Source organism: Fulmarus glacialis, unplaced genomic scaffold, assembly GCF_000690835.1.
Source record: "Fulmarus glacialis isolate BGI_N327 unplaced genomic scaffold, ASM69083v1 scaffold11015, whole genome shotgun sequence".
NCBI classification, from domain to species: domain Eukaryota; kingdom Metazoa; phylum Chordata; class Aves; order Procellariiformes; family Procellariidae; genus Fulmarus; species Fulmarus glacialis.
Window position 1 is genome coordinate 19,783 of NW_009213710.1, and position 22,201 is coordinate 41,983.

The following is a 22,201-nucleotide window of genomic DNA, read 5'->3' on the forward strand; positions in this document are numbered from 1 at the left end:
TTATTTATTTTTCATCTCATAGCTCCCAGTGTAGTTGCTTAGAGCTGGTGGCCACACACTGCCTTCTCTGTGTTAAAGCCAAACAAACATGAGTGAAGTCTGTGATAGCGTATTATCTCAGTTCTGATACCAGCAAGTTGAGAAAGACTTGGGCTAAAGGTTATGTTGACATTCTCACATTGGGTCAGCCAAGATCATAAGCAGCGCAGGCATGTACAACTAGTGAGTGTGAAGAATCCTTACAAATAAGATTTTTCAATAATTAGGGACTTTTCTGACCAATTTAAGGGTCTCCTATTACCTTTCTAGATTGTCACCTTGGTATAGTTCCTAGTCTATAATGCATTGTAAGAGGAGAGGAGTGAGCAGTAGCATGAAGAAACCAAAAGGTTTGGTCAGGATGAAGCTCTCCTCTATACAATGCAAAACCACATGTGGATTTCTTCCTGCATTTTGCAAATAATAAAACAGATCAACAGCTCACCATGTGCTACTGTGCAAACTCATTAGCCAGAGCTGTGGAGATACTAGGACGTTACTTCCAGAACATGTCACCTTCTAGAAGGTGGCAAAAAAAAAAAACAAAAAACACTGACAAAAAAGCAAGTCAGTTGTTTCTTTGCCTTTCATAAAGCTCTGAAGCGTTTTTCCCCACCTAGTTCTTATTAGAAATGAGTCCTGACATAGCCAAGAGCTGTTTGCAGAAAATTGCCTAGGCGACTGGAGAATGAGAAATCTCACATAGGGAAGAAAAAAAAAAAAACCACCAAAAAAAAGAACTAGCTGAGAATTACAAATTTCTTAGTATACAGAAGTTGTTTCACACTGTTGCAAGGCACAGTTCTCCCTTCTGCCAGTGAAAATGTAGTTTTTCCTTGGTAAATGCTCTTATGTCAGTGAATTTAAATTCCCTATGTGAAGAAGAATAAACTGTAGCAGCAAAATGGCATCCAGTGCACCAGTATCAATATATTCGTTTAGAGAAATTCCCCAAATCCCAATTCTTAATAATCATAGGTGTAATGACAGAAAGGCTGAGTGAAAAACAGGCCTCGATTAGCTCAGTGCTGAGTTAGTGGCAGCATCCAGCTCTGCTGAAGAAGTTCCTAGGGTGTAATTGCTGCCAGCTCTGAGCTCTGCGATGAAATCAAAGGGGTGTAAGCTGTTCCTGTACGAGGTAGTTATCCCTTGCGACAGGGCATTCATACTGCTGGTATTTGTACCTATACAATTCCTAACATGGAAGGTTTTTATCAGTATAAAATTTTCTTATGCCGGTATAGTTTATTCCCCACTCTGAATGGAAGTAAGCTCTATTGATACTGCTGAGGGTGTACTAAGGGGATTTTCTCTTTGACGTAGCAGTATGGTGTTAAAGCAAAGAGTGGGAGTGAAACAGTATCTGTGCACAGATTAAAAAAAAACAAACATAAATGGAGGAAGAGATCTTTTCAGCATAGATGTGTATCATCAGCTAATCAAGATATGAAATAGGGATTTTTCTCTCCTTTTACAAAGGCTGTGAATCTTTGTTTACTGCAGCAGCTGCACAGAAGTGCAAGCATTCACTCAGTCTATAAATATCTTGTATTGCTTGTTGAAGTAAGAGGGTGTGGTTTGTATTTGGCCGTGTGAAACATTAGATAGCCTCCTTTCTGGTGATGTGTTTGGAGAACTACCCTGGAGCAGCATGTTTTCATTTTACAACTGCTCTTAGCTGTTGCTGTCCCAGTCTCCATTTCAGCCCAGAGGTTTTGATCATTGAAGTCTATGAAAAGGCTGCTTTGGCTTGAATGGACGGATTCTATGAACCTTACATTGTTTCTGCATGCTGGAACAAAGCCAATTTCATTCAAAATTTCCCCCAACTAGGGTCTTGCCCTTATACAAACAACTTCCTGAGAGGAAAAAGATGTTATTCCCCATTGGGTAGGTGGAACGAAACAGAATACAAAGTCTGGTCCTCTCTGTGCTGCAAATGAAGAGGCAGCGTCTCTGTCAAGGAGACACCAGGGTGCAGTTACACATTAAGTTGGCTCTGAGTTGTCACCAATGGAGGTTGCCATCTCTGCAAGGCAGTTTGCCACCTCCTTAGTGGTGTCAGTTCAGCTGTACTGTGAAACGAGCCTGGTTGAAAAGACAAAACAACTGTTTTTTTTCTGTTTTGGAGGGTTATTTTTAACCTGGATCGTTCAGCTATCCCACTTACAGAGGCGCACAAGGAGAGAGAGCAGCACAGTGAGGGGGAAGTGAGCCGCGGCAGGTAGGAATGAATAGCTGGAGCAGAAACTCCTCCAGCTGGCTTCACCTCCAAAGGACATGTACTGCATAACTGCAGGCTCAGCCTAATGGGTGACTCATCTGACAAGACCAATAGGAATAATTACCTGGAGGCTGTGTTCCTGTCATTTTAGTCTTAATGAAGTAGTCTATGTCTGACTCTACAACGCAGTTCTCCAAGCTTACCCGAACCTCTTCATATAGCTACAAAACAGAATCCAAGAATTGAATTTAATTTTTAACATTTCACATTGAATTAATGATTAATGCTCTTCTAATACTTTTCCCCTTAAGAGACATTTTATACTTGATACATGTCTGACCTGGATGGATCTTTGGCCTGTCCCCCGTACAAACATTCTTGTAAACACAATTGTTTATTTGTGCTCTGGATATTCTTTTAAGAAAGGCGGACAAAGGCAGTCGTTGCATTTTCAATGCAATAAAGAAATTAATAGCAGGAAACAATGGTCAAAGTCAAAACTAGTGTATTCTTTATGTCTTCCAATTTTGAGAACATGACTGGATGCCTTTCTGAAAGTTGTGCCTGAGCCCAAAGGTACTCGATTGAGCATTCTGGTAGCTGGAAGCATTCCCCAACAAACCGAGGGGAGGAGATATGTAAGTGTCACCAAGTGTGACACAGACCATCTACATCCAGGCTTATATCTGGTTTACATCTAGAGGGAACAAGCTAGACTGAGAATACTGTCCCCTCACTGAACATGCACAACAGCTGGTTTGCTGGAGACAGTCAGCATGCACAGAAAAGGGCAAGCTAGTGCTGCATTGTTAGAGCACTCTTGCTCCTTCTCTTCTTCCTCTGCATGTGAAGCTACTTGGCAGGTGCCCCTACCTCATCATCCTTCACACACTGCATGGAGAGCTGGTTGCAGTGAACCCACAGCGAGTTGCGGAGGATGGTGATGCGGTCGCACTCCTGGAGCTGGAAGACCTAAAGCCAAAGAGGAGATGTGATGTAGACTCATGGTAGTTATTTATTTGCATTGCAGTCAGCGAGAGGGCTGGGGCTCCTCTGGGCCAAGTTTGTAAGTCTGCAAACCGTTCTGAAGGATCCTTTGTAAAGGACGTCTTTTCAGCTACTAGAGGAACTACATCTATTTGTTCACGCTCAAGAATTTGTTTTAGTTGATTGCACCAAATTAAAGTTATGTTTTATAGGCAAAAATAAAGCAAGGGAGAGAAATCGGGATCTGGATTTGGCTGCTACCTCTACTGCCCAGGATTTCAGAGTCAGGTCCTGTCTGCCCATCGCACTGAAATCTTGATGTTTAACAGATCAGTAGAGTACTGACACGAAAGAGTTGTATTTATGTTAGAGGTAGAGCCGAAACTATCCATCTCTGCCTTCTAAAATGTCTTTCCAAAGTTTTCTCTTTTGAAACTCTTTGAGGCTCTCTGGAGTTGCCTCTGTTCATTTCTAAGGTTATTTTCATGGTAAAGAGAAGGCATTTTTCTTTCTTCAGAGTTTACTCCCTTCCTTCATCTGTCTGATTTTTCTCATGTTGTTGCACAGCTTGGGAAGAATGAAGGGCGAAGAGAGAGGAGACATGTGAAGTGAGTTAGGGGAAGAGGCAGATAAACTCTTTCCTTAAAAACACACACACAAAAAAAAAACAAACAAAAAAAAACCACAACCCCACAACAAAAAAAAAACCCACCCTGATGTCTAAGTTGTACTGTTGTAAGTAGAACATCAATTTTTGGTTTTCTATGAGGTGTGGAAAAGCTCAGATGCTTCCAGCCATCTGTTTCCATCTCCATTTGCTAGTAATCATGTCCGGAACACCACAAATGTATACAATATTCAGCAGAACGTTCAGCTGGGTACGCTGCCTGCCATCTAATACCTTACCATCTAAAAAACCCAGAAAAAAGAGTACATCAAGGGAGTCAGCTGGTGTTGGGACCAGTTTCTGAAAGAAAAAGCTTTTAAAGTGAACCTGAAGGGTGAAGAATGAGTATTTCAATATCGATTCCAAACAAAAAGCCTATGGCTGCAGCCTAGCCCCTCAGGGGCTGCTGAAATAGCACAAGAGCCAACTGGGAATTTTCCAGGTAAATGGCATCCTGTTGGGAAATGCAGCTCATCAAAGAGGGAAGTGTAGTGACTCTGGGCTTGTCAAGCTCTTTGCAAAGTACAGCTGGGCGTTGTGTTAGACACATCCCTCGTGCCCCATCAGCTTGTGCGACAGACTGCTAGTGAACCTGGGCATCTTATGCCAAGGAATATGGCACAAGCCCTGTGACGAAGGTCGTCCCAGTGCTGCCACTTGCTAGCCAAAATTTTCGGGCTATGCATCTCCACCACTCAGCTAGAGACCTTGGCACTTCCAGATTCCTCGCTATGCGGCCAGAAGTTTGGGATCGTAAGCTGCTTTTGTACTAGTTACTAGTTTTAAATGCCTCAAAAAAATCTATCAGTCCTTCTATTTACAAGCACTTTTAAAAGAAGGCATTAAAGATGCCCTTCCTTTGTGAATGGTTGTTTGAATTAAGCAGCGGGCAGGCCACAAGCTCTGTGAGCTATTCAGAATTTAGTCATGTGGGAGAAATGAAGTCTTTTAGGTTGTGGAACGCTTCGTTTGTTTGTTGGCTTTTTAAGAAGGGGGAAAATGTGCATCTTGGGAAAATTACTGCTTGGCACAATTTCTATGGAAGGTCTGCTCTGCCAGCCGTGGGACTTTCCAGTCCTCCCAGATAGGGAATATTTAAGAGGAAGCAAAGAACTGGAAAGCTAAGCTCCTGGCATTTTATTTTATGTGGAAATAAAGCCTGCAACAAGTAAACATAGCAAAATCATACTTAAGCAGATGGGCAAATGTATTTGAAAGATTAGTATGATCAAATATGTGGCTGATTTGGATGTCAACCAGTTCCTGTAAATTGTTGTGCAAAACTTACTAGCCAAGTGCAAATCTCCTTGTCCATCCTCAGCATAACAGAAATAGAGAATTTCCCACCACGACCTTTCAACTGAAAGGTTACTCCATGGCAGAAGGCAAATATTCTTGCAGGTGAATATAAAGTGCTATGCAAAATAAAGATTCTGAGTGGCTTGGATATCTTTGCCTTCAGAATGCTACAGTACATACTTTTTCAGCTTAGCAAGAAAATTTTATTTTTAATCTCTATTGAACTTGTGAGATTTAAAGAAAAAAAAAAAAACGCAAACACAAAAACCTCTCCTGCATTAGAACAAGAAGCCATTCTGGAAGCCTCTTGCAAAACATAATCTAAAGGGAATCTTTTGTTTGTTCGTTTTTAATGGATTACTTGAATTATTCTTGTTTCAATTTTGAAATTCATTTTTTAAACTAAAAATGAATTTTCGTGTCTACATTTATGTTCATTTTCTACTGAAATTACATTTTGTCACAAAGCAGTTATTTGAGAAACAACCTTATCTCAGCTATGATAGAAGATCGTTCCTAAAGCTAGTGCAAACTGTGGGTGAAAACTGGCAATAAATGCTTGCAAGTAGATTGTATCAGGTCATATATTGCTCCGCTTCTCACACCTCTGCACTTACTCCCCTCCTTTATATTTACACACATATGCTGAACAAGGAAGGAGAGTGTAAGCAAGTGAGACAGCTAGCAGCTATGTCTAAATCAACTCTCATTTTTGCAATATTTTTGCAAAGACATCTACTGAGACTCCACATAAAGCAAACAGCAAAACCCTTGGGATGGTATCTCAGGTCTTAGACTGATATCTGCAAATAGGATAAAATAAAGAGCGCACAAATATATCGCTGCAAAAGTCAATGTTTACCTCGCAGGTTTTGATATGTTCCTGTTCCCACTCTGTCCTGATCTTATCCAGGTGCTCAATGTTCTGTTTGTACACATTCTCTGTAAACACAGACATGCATAATAGAAACCCAACAGTTAGGAAAAAAAATTATACAGTCTTTCTCTTTTTCCTCCTATTAGGACTTTGCTGTGGTTCTTATACTTTAGGCCTATGGTTTGCTAGAGTATCACAAGAATGTGTGAGCTTGAAACTGGTGGGCCGCAAGTATATTTGTTGGTTTTGTCTTTGCAACTTTATACTAGAGTAAGGATTCTCTCTGCGTGGTTTGCAGATCATCTATAAACTTCACAGTGGGGCTAATGCAAATCAGAGATGGAGAGCCTGGACCATGCTTGGGCACTGAGCATCCTTAGGCTCTTTCCGTGCTGAGCCAGCCAGGTAAGCCATGTGATTTAGTGTAAACTTTTACATGAGCAGTGAGGGACAAGTCTAAACTCATGAACCAGCTCAGATGTCTGCTGGCCTATCCTTCTGGACATATACTGTGTTTCTGGCTGGAGAATGCTACCATGCTCATGTACAGGGAACCTGGAGACTGTGTATCTGGTTTGGGCTGGCTGGGGGCAATTTGAGTGTCATTCTTTTGTGCTTTCAAACTTGCTTCAAGACGAGCTTTTCTTTCCTGGGTGAAGTCCCTAAAGGAGGTCTTATAAATTCTTTAATGAAAGCAGGAGACTCGCATTTCCACAAAGGAAAGTAAATGAGATGACTGTCAGGTTGCTGTTCTTTAGAAGCTTCTTCATTAATCTTTGGGTAGGTGACTTTGGGAAACCTGACTTCAAACAGAGCCAGCCTGGATGATTTGGTGCTCTATCAAAATCAGTGTGCTGGTAGATCTTTGCTGAGAAAAATCTTAGTTCGGTTGCAAATAGAGCATCACCTGCTTCATTTGCTGCATCTCTGCATTGCTTGGCTTTGTTCTGACTCTGAAACAGGAAAAGAAACACCCCAAATTAATTTCTGACCATATTTTTTGCTGCCTGCTCCCTTTCCCCTTCTAGGGGTAAGGCTCAAACTTGCAAACACTTCTTGGCTGTCCTGCCTTTATGCACGGTTCTGTTGAATGTGTGCTATGGAGAAGAAGGGACCAGAATTTCACAGATGCAACCATAGGGCCACTGACTTCAAGGGAAATCTGGCAATTTACATCTTTCCATTCAGACATCTCTGCCATAGGAGCTCGGTGCTAGCGTGATCCAGCCTGAAGCTTGTGTCTGCTGGCTGAGTTGTTTTTTTTTTTCTCAAGTGTTTGATGTGCTTTTCTAATAGATATTTATAAGCAGAAATAAATGGCAGTTAAAATTCTTCATCTTCCAAGCTCCTCATGTAATACACGGATGAAAAGAACACAGCCTTTAAAATACTTTGCAAATGCCAGATTATTTCCCATAACAACTCAGAAGCCTAAAAGCAAAATTCACTCTAACTAGAACTTTTCTTTTTTAAAAACCTGCAGCTTTTAACAAATGAAAATACAGCTATTATTGACAGCGCTGTGCTCCCAGGTCTTTCTGCACAGATGGTTATGACAGTACATTAACGCACGGCTCTAGACATCAATATAACACATTCTTCCATTCTGCCCTTCAAGACAAGGCTCAGGTAGGGATTCTTATGACCATATTCCTCATCACAGCTGATTGGAAAATGTGTAGTAAGCTGGGAACATAAGCATCATTCTTATTTGCTTCCTGGCCCAAACTGTTTGCGAGTGCTGTGCGGAATTAAACAGCTGACATGTTTCTTGTGAGATGCCTCTGTGCATTTCAAATGTGCTGGCATGTGTATGGAAGTAATGGCAATGAAGCACCCCAGGATCCTTCTGCATGAAAGGAGCTGGGTCAGATTTTGTTGCCGTTGAAGTTGCTAAGTGTTCTGGCATAGTTTCAGTAGGGCCAGGATTTCATCCCCTCTTTACAGCTAAGCTAGAGGGTTTTGTTCATCAAAGATTAGCAAATGCTGGAAATAAAATGTAAAGTTCTGATGCTGTTTTTAGAGTCTCCATCCCCCCGCTCCTTGAGATGATTTTTGATCCTTTTTGCTTACACCGCGCTGATTTTTATCGAGCCAAAGGGAGTTCATTTATTTTGTTTTCTCCATCTGTTCCGCTGTAAAATGTTCCCATTAAAAGTTAGTGAATTGTCAGCTACAAGTATCAAGACGATGCAATGAAGGACTGCAGTGCCTTAATTTCCAATGATTTATTTTTGAGTTTGTAAATTTAGTTGAAATTAAATTAAACATAAGGAGAAAAATGTTGAGGAAAAATATGCATTTTAATGTAAGATACTATGCTTACTAAATGTAAGCGACCAGAAGGCAAAACTAACTACATGACATACTTCTGAGTTGTTTCTTTCTTTATGAATAATTTCAGAGAAAAATCTCATTCAGTTTCCTTTCAGGATTCATAGAGCAATTAGATCATAGCCTGGGATAAATTAGTTAGATAACTTAGTCCCTTCCCAGAATTTTTAAAAACCCTTGGCCTATCGCAGAACAATATCAGGGTTACCAAAGGAGTTTGTAAAGGAAGACCTCCTTGGGAAGGTGCTTTGTTTTAATTTTGATTCTAAGGGGTTAATTAGAAGGGAACATAGCCTCTGGCATCCCGCAGAATGGGTTGTTCAATTGTATACTCTTGTACCTTGAAAAGGAAAAAACCACAGTTTTCTCTCTAAATAGCACTGTCAGCTAAGGTACCTTTTCTGTTAGCTTGTGGTTGCCTGAAGCAGTTGTCCGTTCAAAGGACTGCTCAGCCTCATCCGCCTCCTTGCACTTCTGTCTGTAGGTCTTCTTTGACTGTATTGAAATGAAATCAAATGTGAGGATTTGGGTTACGGAACGAGGCTGGGTTGTCTCCAGCTTGATGTTCCAGGAATTTTCTGTTTTGCAGTCTGGGGGAGCAAATCAGTGCCCAAGTTTGGGCAATAGAAAAAATTCCCAATGACACCGTAAGGAGATAGACAAATAGAATTGAAAAATTGGGGTAGGGGCTGGCAGCAGTCCTCTTCTTGCAGTCCTGAAACTGTTTGCTTTCTACAATTGCAGCCAGCTCCGCGCAGGGGTGGTCAAGAATACACAGGCAGCGCTAGCACCATTGGTGCCTCAGGCGTCTGTCCTAGCTACAGTGTAGAGACAAAATGAGGAGCCCACATTCCCAGGGTGCCAGTGGGGATGGGTTGTCATTTCCACAGTGTGACTTGGAGCATCAGATGGCTGAAGTCAGTGTGTTGTCTTGCCCATTGCTCCAAGCTGTGAGACAGAGCCAGCACCCCATAGGTAACAGTCTCGGTGTAGTCCTCAGAAGCAAAAGAAATCCTTATTTGCACCAAAAGACCTCCCTGTCTTAGAGATTCACTTAGAACAACCACATTTAAATAAAAATTGCTAGTACAGTTCCACCTGGAGCACTGACGGGTCTGCAACTACTTTTCTTTAGAGGCAACTGCCCATTGGAAACCAAAACCAGCTGTCTGCAGTTCCTGTACCTGCAAGCTTTCCTGTTGGAGAGGTTTCCTCCTGTTTACAAAATTCCCTCACTGTTTTTAAAATTGTATTTACACAGACTGAAAAATTACATTTGCTCCTGTAAGTATCTTTGCCTAGAAAGACTAAAATCCTGTTTGACCTGGGGCATTGTTCATTCCACGTTAACTTTCTGAGTATTTGTTTTGGAGACGCTGCAGTGGGTGCGGCAGGGAAGATTAGCTTCCTCCTCGTAGCGGGAATCACATTCTCTCTCTCTCTCTCTCTCTCTCACACACACACTCTTGCACACTCACACATTCTTGACATTTCTTTAAATATAAGTACACGTGATACAGATTTCACCCCATCTCAAACAGGAGCCAGTTTGCATCAAGAAACCTGCACAAAACCTCCTTGCTTACCTCCATTGTTTTCTTATAATGGGACAACTTGCTCTTTTGCATGCGCTCCATTGCAGACTCATACTGTAAGAAACACACAGAAGTAAGCACTTCTTGCTTTGGACTTCTTCCTCTCCTTTTTAGTGGCAGGATTAGGAAAGCCATTGTCAGGGCCTTTCTATAAGCCACACGCCTGTGGGGAAAATGACTTCACTCTGCTTTTATAAATGGCAGGTTTTGAAGTGATACAGAGGGCATGAAAGTGCCAGGTAAAAAAATCATCCAAGATAATTCTGCTTCAGTGGTTTCCATTAATAGCAAAGAGGATGTAGGTCTTAATTTTCTTCCTCCCCCTTTTTTCTTTTCTTTTTCTTAAGGAGATTAAATAGCATAACACCCAGTCACAGTGCCCATCAGCTCTGCCAGCAGAGTTCCTTTGCTGGTTCAAGAGCTTGATCCCACATCTTTGCAGACCAAACCACTGTCTCACCCACATGAGCGAGGGTAGTTGTCCATTTTAAATACAGACAATTCCTGTGTAATTTATATTCCATTGCTTCTGGCAATATTATGCTTGATGCGATTTGATTTCCATATCATCATCTGGTCAGCGTTGGAAGGACAGTGCTCAGTTCTCTTTTTCGGCTTTAGTTATGATATGCCCAGCCTTATGTGACAGTGAGATATGCTCCTACTTGGCAGGGTATGGGTTTCTTCAGTGGGACTTTTGGTCCTTTAATCTTTATATTCTGCTCAAGCAAAACTCTGGGGCTACCCAGAGGCTTGCTTCACATTGGGCTAAATAGCACAGTCCTGATAGCAGCTACAGTGAAAAACAAATCACAGCATTTTGGGAGGTTACCAAAAATGCTGACACAACCTAGCATGTCTAATGTTGCCTTCCTCACAGCCACATGCTGGATGGAGAAAAAAGCTTGCCTAAGACTCCAAAGCAGTTTTACCCTTTTTTCCAGGCCCCTTTAGCTGTTTCCAGTTGAGTTATAGGCTTATTGTTTTCAACAGGAGAGAGCGCCTCTCCCTTTGCAAATCCTAGTGGCAAAGTGCTGGTGAGGATACAAATGCTAATGAACTAGGTGCATGCTGTCTGTCTTTATATGCCTTATTTGCTTCATCAGATTGCTGTGGACCTCAAATCTCAGGACTGGTTTTACCACTCTCATATTCAGAGTTCTCTGCTATTCCAAGTTCCTGTGTGTCAGGGTTGTAGACATAAGATTTTTGTGGCATTGGATACTGGTCAGATACTTTTTCAGTTGTTTAAAATTAGCAAAGAACTGGATATTGTATTTTACTCCTCCATCAACCAGTGCTTTCAGTGTTAAGTGACTATCCCATCTTTGTCTTCAATCCCATGGAACCAGAGAAGCTGTAAGAGTGACCACTGTTGTCTCTATTGAGAGCTACTTTTTCAAGGGACTTAAAGCTTGGTAAGATCATAGGGGATGAAATGGCCTTAAATATACTCAAATTTTTATTATACAACATCAATTAGATGCTATTTATTCCACGTAATTCAGCATATATCGGTGTTGCATTCAGCGTGATATTCATTTGCTTTTATGTTTTTGAATGTTTGTGTTACCCCTTTATTTTAGTGCATGTTGGAGATCATACAGGATCATACCAATGAAACCCAATTACCAAGGATATAAAAAAGAGAAAAGGAAGGATTAAGTTCTTAGAGGAATAATAATAGTATCTGCAGTTACACCAGAGAAAGTAAAAGTGACTAAAGCCTCTATCTCCTGAGTTCAGAGCACTACTTTATTTCCAGCTGGGATCAGAAAGAGATTTTCTTCCACAGTCTAGTATATGGAGTGAACAGGGCACACTGGACATATTTTATCATCTTTTGCAGTATTCACAGTCTATGGCTGGAGACAGGTCATCAGCATGGACCATTGACCCAATCTGTTTCAACATTTCTCTAGTTCCTCACCTTTTTTCTTTGCTCCTTCTGTCTTTCTCGGAACTCCTCTATTCCTTTCAGTTCATCCTTCAGCATTACTGCCAGCTGGATATGAGAGTTTCCAACACTTTCGATTTCTAAAGCAAATCAGAATTCATATACAGTCAGTGGAAAGGTCTTTAAATATGAAATCACATTTTTCAGGAGATGTTTCTGGGATGTGGCTTGTCACGAACAGGGCAGCCTTAAAAAAGGCCTCCCTATGTTTCTGCATGCACTGACATTGCCGAGGGTTCACACAACATGAGCAGGACTTATTGCAGGTCCTCTCAGTGCCTGCAAGTTGCATAGGCAAGACTCCTCACTGTAGTATTGGAGCACCCGCTCAGGGCAGCCCTGGCAAGTGCAGAGCCAGCTGCATTTCTTCATAGCCCCATTTACCCCAGCCACCCCTCTTCCTTCTGGGGCTGGAGGTCAGATGTTGTGGTGCAGAGGGAGGGAACAAGCTCTGACCTCCATCATCACCCTCTGTGTCCCTCCACTATGCTGCTGGATTGTCATTGCTCTTGGGAGCTGCTTGCCAGTTGTGTCCAGCCTTGCACAAATGTCATTAGATGAGGTTGCAAGCTGAGAATTTCCAAGGGTCAGCAAAGATGGATTGAATTTCAGAGCACCTGGCTGATGCTGTTTGAAGTGGCTGGTAACTTCTCTGCATTTGTCAGCTTTGGTGCCTCTGAAATGGAACCCTGCATTTTCCAGAAATGTTGAGCTCCCCCACCCAGGCTCTAAAAATACCTTAATTCACCAGCTGCTTTCCAAAGGATGTTTATACCTAAACAGGGGGTGCCAGTAGCCAGGTACGGTCTCCTATTGGCTATGATGGTGTTGCATTTTTTGTGCGTGAAAGGTTTTCGTTCAGCCTTGAGCACATTTAGAAAGCATGCTGTTTTCATGTCAGTGGTTTGCAGAAGAGGGAACAGAACTGATATTTTGTGACTTGATCCAGATAAAACTAACTTGAGGAACAAGCCATTTTATTTGCCACCAGAGAGTGGACCGAGTGCCCAGCCTTGGAGGACTCCCCGTGAGTATCCTTTCCCTCCACTCTCCATACTACAGACTGGGATAGAAAAGTTGGAAAGAGGCGGGGGGAAGAGGATGAAAGACCCCAGAGGGGACGAACACATTGTGTGCCTGACTTAGCCCAGGTCAGAAAGGAAGATGTAAATACTTACGTTGCTTAAGCCTCTCAAATGCTGCCTTCAGTGTGCTGTGAGGCAAAAACAAGTGCACTTTATTAGTATAGGCTTCTAAGGATGGGTTGTGAATCTAGAGGAAAAACTTTCCCTCAGAATCTCAAAGATTCACATAGAGATAAAACTCTTAATAGTCTTGTAATAAAAGTTGACCAAGCTAACAAGCACAATAGCATCAATCTGTTACCATCAGGAAATGCAATAAAATGCTCCATGAAGCAAGGAATTGCACTGCTCCTTACGTGCATCCCCTTTTTTTAATCCCACTGTATTTGTGACTGTGAATGTTAACAGACGTTTCTCTATTCTTGCACCTTATCAATGGATACAAGTCAACCGAGTGAAATAAAGACAGTCAAGGGGAATTGGGTTTTGGAGAACTAGTCTGAAAGGTAGAGCGAAACCAGCTCCACCCTCTGTGTTGAATGCAGCACCAGCAAATTATTCCTCCTCGGTCATCCGTGAAGCTATAGAGCAGCTCTGCTATGCAGCATCCTCCGTACTATGCTTTCCGAGCACCCCCATGTGGTACAGCTCGCTCTCCTTTAAAAGACTCACAAATGGTGCAGAGAACGTATGGAGGCTCTGAAACTCTGATTGCTCCCGGGGGGTTTCGACATACCAGAAGCACAGCATGAATAAACCATGCTGTGAAATCAGGCCTTGGTGCTGGGCTGTGAAGTACAGCATGGAGATGAGCAAAAAGAGGGGTTATGCTGCTTGTCCGGATGGACCTGCACAAGTGGTCCTACAATGTAGAGTTGCAGAACGGCATGAAAGGATAATGATAGATCACCTGATGTCCTGTTTTTTGGCAAGCCAGAGTCCATTTTAAGAAAGCAGCAAAGACACCAGCATAGAATTCATAGGAGAGGAAAGAGCATAGTCTGTAAGAGGCATTTTCAACTTAATAATTTGCTCTAACTCCTAGCTTGCAGGCTGACAGGCCATTTGTATACACAGAAGCCAGGGCTGTGGTGTGATTTGGAGGTTTTTCAGTTTTTTTAGTGTGCTGGTTTTGGCTGGGATAGAGTTAATTTTCTTCATAGTTGCTAGTATTGGCCTGTGTTTTGGATTTGTGGTGGTAACGGTGTTGATAACACAGGGATGTATTCAATACTCTGAGCAGTGCTTACACAGAGTCAAGGCCTTTTCTGCTTCTCACCCCACCCCACCAGTGAGGAGGCTGGGGGGGCACAAGAAGCTGGGAGGGGACAAGACGGCTGGGACAGCTGACTCCAACTGACTAAAGGGATATTCCATACCATATGGCGTCATGCTCAGCATATAAAGCTGAGGGAAGAAGAAGGAAGGGGGGATGTTCAGAGTGATGGCGTTTGTCTTCCCAAGTAACCGTTATGTGATGAAGCCCTGCTTTCCTGGAGATGGCTAACAAACTATGAATTCCTTGTTTTGCTTTGCTTGCATGCGTGGCTTTTGCTTTACTTATTAAACTGTCTTTATCTCAACCCATGAGTTTTCTCACTTTTACTCTTCTGATTCTCTCCCCCATCCCACCGGAGGGGAGTGAGCGAGCGGCTGTGTGGGGTTCAGTTGCCGGCTGGGGTTAAACCACGACATTTAGAAATCATCTCTTCAAGCCCCAGAGTGTGTTGTTCCCTGAAGGAAACAGTTCTGGGATCTCCATAGAGCCCTGGTCTACCCCAGGTGGGAGCCCAGGGGGAAAGCCTTTAATGAAGACCCTAAAATCTCCCTGGCTGAAGCCTGGCTACCAGGAGAGCCCAGAAGAGGATGCATATCACTTCCCAGCCATGTGCAACTGCAGATGGGTAGGGAAATCCTGCATCTCTTGGGCCATTTCAGGAGCCTTAAGAGACACATGAAGGATCCTAATTGCCCTGTGTTAATTTAGGCTGGACATCTGTTTCCTAATCAAAACTTGCTCTCCCAGTAGCAAGGCTGCCTTGCCAGGCATAAGAAAAATGCACAAGCGAGGGGAAAGGCTGGGCCTGTCCTCAGCGGTAACTGCCTTGCAATCCACTTCCAAATCTAAATTTGTAGAAATATGAGGAAAAGACTTTCAGCCAGAAAAGATGAGTATTGAGCTAACTGTTTGATTTTTTTTCAGCTTTCAACTAGATTTGTTGTGGTGAATCTCCTGAGATAAGTCAGGGAAAACATGTTAGACTGAGTATTTTTCAGTATTGTCCTAATAATACTTAAACGTGTTGAAGGTTCATTTTGCAAAAAATGAGTTTGGTGTGAAATTTTGATGGAAACTAAACTTTCACAACACAAAGGAAACAAACAGTATTCTTTCCAGCTAAGTTAATTAAAAGCTTGAAATTAAAAGACAAGTTGAATATCAGCAGCAGAGATAGCTTTTTTTCACCTAAAAGCTCTAACGGATTATTTTGAAAAATTAAATATATACAAGGAATAAAATTTGCTTTTTTAGTGTGGACTTTCCAACAGGAGGTGGGGAATATGCTAACAACTTCATGCCTGAAATAGGTAAATACTGGAATTTTAAAAAATAGAGGACACTTGCAAACTGCACATACTGTTTGCACGCTGTGTTGATCTATTGTTCCCAGAGATTTTTTTCCTTTGCTGTTGGTGATTCAGTTATGCAAAGACTGGCAAAATTGCTGTAGTGGATTCTGAAGAATAGCGCTTTCTCAGTACATATCAAGAACAAAGGCAATTTGCTGCTTTTTTAGTTTCCAGGCATCTGAGCTACCAGAGTAGTTCATGATCATAAGCCATATATGAAACTTTTCTCCTTTTTGCTGGCTCTCTGTAAGGACGAGTCTGTCTTCTGGTATAATAATGCATCTGGCTATGAGCTGGAGAGAGACCAGTTTGCCCCCTGCATGGTCTCTAATGGCCTTTTCAGAAAGCTCTGGCCTTTTGCTCCTTGTATGAATGATTTGTCCAGCCATTTCCCTAGCTGCTGACTGGGGCAAGGCCACAGTCCATAAGTAGACTGAAATAGACTTAAGCCATTTCCTTCCTTATTTTTATAATAATTTTCTAAAATCAGTGAATTGGATCCCTCATCCTTATGGGGCTTAAGGGAGCAGCAAATATGTCATTGTGCCAAGTTATGTGTGAGAGAGAATAAATAAATCAAATTTTGACCCATGGATCCATCAAGTATTCCTTTATGACTTCTGGGCTGCGGGGATGTGCTGCCTGGAGCAGCAGTGCTATAGATTAGCTCCTCGTTGCTGCTAGATGCTCTGATTATATCGGTGAAATATATCATTTCAGCGCTTTGGAGGGTTTAATGGAAGCAACTCGTGTAGCAGACATACAAGTTTTAATTTTGTCTGTTCTGTTTTGTATGTACAGTACCTATTACCTATTTCTTCTGGGTGGGTTTGACTTTCCAATAGGACTGATAAGGGCTTTATTCTGAAGCATCCAAAGTGGGGATATCTCACTCTCAGGAACACTTCAAAAGAGTGTTTTATCCTCTCAGTATATTATGCTGCTTAGCGTTGTGGTAGTAATTGATTTGTTTGTTTGTTCTGTGGCCAAATTGGAAAACCTGGGGCTGAAAATAATTCAAGCAAAACTGAAAATTTGCGATTTGCCTCTTCTCTTTTTTCTTTTTAATTTTTTTTTAATTGCTCGCTTCTGACATTTCCATGTAAATTCTGGAAGACTGTTAAACCACTCCAGCTAAAGTCGGAGCACCAGCCTTCCCTTTGGGCATCCCTATGTGGAGCCTCCTGCAGATGTCTCATTGAAAATAGGGTTGGACACAAATTTACCGTGCATGTTTGTTAAACGACTCCTCCTTGGACATTTAAAGATTCGATTTGTCAAAATGAATTTCTGGTGGAAACAGGATTGTCTTTGAATCCGGAATAACGGGGACCAGATAGAGCCTGTGCAACAGCCACTCTGCAGCAACTTCTGGTGATTTTTGCCATCTAGTGGCTAAAGTATTCTTACCATTTTCTGGGATACCGACCCTGGCTGCTGCCTTCACTAGCTGTAGTCTCCTGCTACTCGAGTACAGCGGAATTGAGCTGCTCTTGTAAAATATGCACGTTTCAGCGTTTGTTTTTTCAAGCGGAGGGGGAGAAGGAGAATAGCAGAGCTTTTAGAGGAACAAGGGAACCAAGGGGGGAAGCTCATTACAGAGCTCACCCATTGTTTAGCATTCTTGTTCTGTAGATTGCAAAATACTTTCAAAAGTGAACTTATCCAAGTTTACCCAGCACACCAAAGCTGGAAAAGCAACCCTGTCTCTGTAGGGCACTGACCACTAGTCCCTATGGCTCTCTGCTAACGGGATAAACATTTACAGAATCCATCCTTTGAGAGCTTGGTTTGATTTTTCTCCCAGCAGAACCTGCTTTCAATGCAGAAAATGCATCCTGTATTTGAGCAGAGGTGCTTTGTTTGGCACTCAACCACCATCGCAGTACAGGTATGAGGAGTAGTGGGGAACCACTGCATCTGATCATAAATCCATTTTACTCACTCACTGCAAAATTATCTTATAATTGGTTTGGGATGGGGACTCGATTGGAACAGCGTGGGATGACAGCACTTCAAAGTTAACTTCTCCTAGCTGCTCTCTGTGTTTGCTTTCTCTGTCTTCATTTTTGGACCTTGTTTTTGCTAGAGAACTGGGCTGTTGCTGGAGAGCAGGCTGCACTGGGCAGTGACACAAGGACCACCAGGAAATGTACTGTAGATAGGGCTCTGGTACCTTCTGCTTCACAGTCATGAAAAGCTGAATTTTATGGTACCAGAGATGTAATTAGCAGAGTTCTATCAGTGGCAGTGCTTAGATCACAGGTATAATCAACGTACACTGTTGCACTACACTCTCAACTGTGGGCTTGATGGTTTGGGCATTTTTTTTCAGTACTTTGCCTTTTCACTCAATTAGAGACTGGTTTAACTGAGTAATTCAGAGAGTCCCTTTACATCTTGTACACAGGAAGGTAAAACAGGCTCTTCTAACCGGAAAACCACAGCTCTTTTAAAATTTTCTTTCTTTTCTACCTTTGCTTGGCAAATATAAGTGTGAAATAACCCCACCTTCCTTTCTGGTAGGTTTCCATTTTAACATCAATATGATCTACAATGTTCTGTTCTTATTGTAATTTTTAAAAATATTCTTTCTGAAATCGAGAGAAGTCACTGCCAGATGAACTCTACAGACCACTTTCCAGCAGTCCTATTCACCCTTTGCCTCTGGTAACTTAGATCCTGATAACATGGTTATGAAACCAACCCAATGCCAGTCTCCTCTGAGGCCATGGTTAACATCTATCTTTCCTCCTGCCGCACAGTGAAGACCCAATGTGGTTTTACCAACACTTCTTTCTGTGAAGCCCAGTGGTGGTAGCAAAGTGTGGGGGGAAACAAGTTCAGAAGCATCTAGTCTCAAATAATTTGCACCTGGGACTCTGTCTGCATTGCAAAAAAGAAAAGAAGGGGGAGGTGTTGTGGTGTTTTAACAGGGAGGTAACTAAGTCACTACCAAGTCCTAGGCCAGGCACATAGCAGAGTATTTCACATGAGAATCATGTCTAGCATTGCTTAGTGGGGATGTGGTGAAAACATTGAAGAATTAATTTTGACGGGATGTTTTCTTCTTGTTCTCAGAGGAGCTATAAACAGAAAGGCAAAACCACTCAGAGCAACTGGAAAGATTTCTGTACAGGTCCCAGCTGTGGTGTGATGTCTAAGCCACCTGTGGTGGAGAAAAGGCATGAGCCTCCTCCTTTCTCTGACCATAGGAGTCCAAGTTTCTGTCTGTCTATAAATTAGTGACCACAAGGCACTAGCTAGCATGAGTAGTCATATCAGCTATTACGGGAAGCTGCACTGTGCAGCAGGCTGGGCTTAGTGTCAGGTTGGGTGTAGCATACCTTTCATGAAAGTAGCAACAAATGTGGAGGGTTCCTCTAGTGCTGTGGTGTGTCTGCTTCTGGTGCTTGGATATTTTCAGGTATGTGTTAAAAGCGGAAGCAGCCCCAAATTGAATGGGAAGGGGGTAACCTAACCTCCCAAGGCTGATTACTGGGAGTATGCACACATCACCCCAGACTTTGCTGGGGCAGAGGAACAAACAGGATGGCATCTCCGTGTACCTTCTCTTCCCTGTAAATCTGTGCCCATATACTACAAATTAGACCTCTTGTGACTCCAGATTGACCTATGCCATTCAAATCAAAGGATAAAACAATCAAAACTACTTTTGTACCTTTAACATAAACTCATGTCTCCTGGAAAGAGAGCAGTACTGCTCAAAAATGCCTATCCTCATCACCGGAGAGCTTATCTAGATTGGATTTGACAAGAACTGAGCAGAGGCTTAGGTCTTTCAGAATATGTGCTTGTGTCCATTTTCACAGGGTCCTGAAAATTTGAAATACAAGTGTATAAACTCTGTGCGGGTTCAGGACATTTGAGTGGAGAATAACTAACCATGGAAGGATGTGACATTCCAAAAATGGCTTTTAGCTTCAGTTCAAAAATGCCTGCTTTGTGTGAATAATACAGAGGATTCTGTATATTAAGTGAAAGACGTGCTATATTTATACACAGGAAGCAGCAATTGGCATTTTGTTACAGACGCCCTCACCTCATGCTCACTGAAATGTTCTATTTCAGGCATTGCAGAGAAGGGCAGAGCAGACACAGGCTTGAAGGAACTACCCTTTCCCAAGGTTTGAAGGAGATGGTAGTGGAAAAGAAGGAAGCAAAAAAGGAGGAAATCATATACATGAGAATAGACAAGCAGAGCAAATGACAAAAATAGCGGTTGACAGACTACGCAGAATTTAACCAGCTACTGTGTGTTTACATCAGTTATTTTACAGAAGAACTGAGTTCCCAGAGGCTCTATTTCAGCTGAAGCTGAGGATGTATCTGAAAACTGGGCTCTGTAGTATATTCTGTTTTCATGTTGTTCTGCTGAAGAGTTGCCCAAAGCTACTGCATGGAAATACCCAGTTTCCTTGCAGCCTGAAAGGTGTTTCCTCTTAAAGGCATGAGCTCTGCTGAGAATCATCTGTAGTGTGTCGAGACATCATTACTGTGTACACTACCAGCAAAAACTTGCAGACTTGATCTCAGTTTGTAACTCAGCTGAAAATCCCCCATTTCTGTGCATCCTCTCCTATGTGTGCAACACAGAATATGGAGGGTACAAAACTATACCGCAGTTTAAACTTCATGACATGTAGTTTCCTTCCCCCACTGGATATTGGTATAACCTGGCATTTGCCAAGAATACATGGCTGTAGCTTTGTAATAATCTTTTTCATAATTCCTTTTATGATTAGAAACTATGAAATTGTGATTCAGATACTATTTTTTGTAATTAAAAAAGTGGGGTAACAGGGCTTTAAAATTAGTATAAGGTAGGAATGAAGACATTTTAAAAATACACTTTAGCCCTGACTCGTGATAGATGAGCTCCAGAGCTCCATTTCTGTGCAGCATCCATCCTTCTACCCTGACTGCTGCATTCCTCACGCTTTGCCTACTCCTCAAGAGCTGCCCTCTCCTAGATCTGATGCACTCAAGAGGTACATTTGCAACTGATATTCTCTCATGCTCCCTTCCAATACCTGTTCTCTCAGTACTTTTACTAAGACTCCCCAGCTACCCGTATTCCCAGGCATAGCCTGCATCCATGACTGTGCTGGCACATCCAGGTGATTAGCTTGAAAGTAGTAGCCAGCCTTTTCCATAGTTTTGGTGTTATTATGGACCTGGGTGTGTTTGTAAGAACCAGAACAGGCAGTGGGACTGCAGCTCACCGGTGCAGATGTGCGTTGAGGAAGCCCACTGTAAGGAAGCTAATCTGCCTTTGTCATGTGTGTCTGATCTAACATGGCAAGTGTGGTGAGGTGGGCTAAAAATCAACAAAGAAAAAGGCACTTCTGCACTTAACAGGAAAGTACATTGCTTTGCCTTAAGACTTGGCGGATGCTAAAATGTTTTGGCGTTTCAAATAAGAAAAGGCACAAGAAAACTCCATTGGGGGCTATTACATGCAAAGCTGCTGATGTGGCAGCCCTTGAACTACCAGTTGCTAAGGCTAGAAGATTATTTAGGAGAAATATCCGTATATGCTTGCCCTGTTCTTCTACTCTTCCCTTGGGATCTAGTGTTGAGGACAGAATATTAGACTGAAGGGATTTTGGTCTGAACCTGTGTGACCCTTCTTGCATCCTTCTGTACATTAGAATGAACTTGCCAAGGCCTTTAGCAACTGCTGAGTTAGATCTGTGTCATGGGTTGGAAAGGGGATATCTCCCTTCCCTATAGAAAGTAGTTTCTACCAGCTGCAGTGCTCGAGGCAAGGGCAAGCAGCCAGAACGCCTACATTTGCTTGAATCAGGCTGGACTATTGAATGACTGCGTGCTTTGGCTGTTAGGCAGCACTTATAGGGAACTTTTATTTCTTGAGCTGGAAGCTGGAGTGTTTGTTTGCCATGCCCATGGTAACCAGTACCAGCTTCTTTTAGAAACCCTGTCTTTGCTTTTTTTTTTTTTATTAGCAAAAAAAAAAAAAAAAGTTGTTGTAGCACATGTGCCTCATTGCAGCATGTCTGCCTCTCTGATTTTAGTTTTGTTAGAAATTTTTCTACAGCTGTAGGCTGGCCATGGCCATTTACAATACTGGTTTGAACAAGAACAGAGAGGACCTCACTGAAGTCGTCACACCTCCAGTAGCAGTGCTAAAATCTTGTTCCCTGCTAGCTCTCAGGTCAAAGTGATTTCTTACATTTCTGGTGCTGAGGAGTCTGCAGGTGGAGACACAACATTGTCCTCTTTTCCCAGGTCACGATGTTATATTACTGCTGCTACTCAGTAGTGAAATAGTACAGTCCTGGCTCGTACTCGTACTGCACGAGCAGTGCCGGGCCCTGAGCGGTCAGTTCTCCATCAGAGGAGCTGTAACGATGCTGAGGGAAGCACTGGACAGCGTATAGGATGGAAACCTCTATGGCTGCTGTCACTAGATTTTTCTCAAAGCAGTGGGGAGTGGTCCCAGTGTTGCTGTTACATTTCAG

The 22,201-nt window shown here is 42.4% G+C and overlaps 1 protein-coding gene across 1 annotated transcript in view; it reads right to left on the reverse strand.

The window, feature by feature from the left end:
* PSTPIP1 (proline-serine-threonine phosphatase interacting protein 1) overlaps positions 1 to 22,201 on the reverse strand; it is a 35,825-nt gene that overhangs the window by 6,343 nt on the left and 7,281 nt on the right. Inside the window, exons 3-10 of the mRNA XM_009578284.1 lie at positions 13,158 to 13,192; positions 11,953 to 12,059; positions 10,014 to 10,076; positions 8,824 to 8,922; positions 7,001 to 7,046; positions 6,079 to 6,158; positions 3,137 to 3,235; positions 2,388 to 2,484 (exon numbers count right to left, since the gene is read on the reverse strand). Of these exons, the coding sequence (XP_009576579.1) occupies positions 2,388 to 2,484; positions 3,137 to 3,235; positions 6,079 to 6,158; positions 7,001 to 7,046; positions 8,824 to 8,922; positions 10,014 to 10,076; positions 11,953 to 12,059; positions 13,158 to 13,192 (626 nt within the window). The remainder of the gene's footprint in view (positions 1 to 2,387; positions 2,485 to 3,136; positions 3,236 to 6,078; positions 6,159 to 7,000; positions 7,047 to 8,823; positions 8,923 to 10,013; positions 10,077 to 11,952; positions 12,060 to 13,157; positions 13,193 to 22,201) is intronic.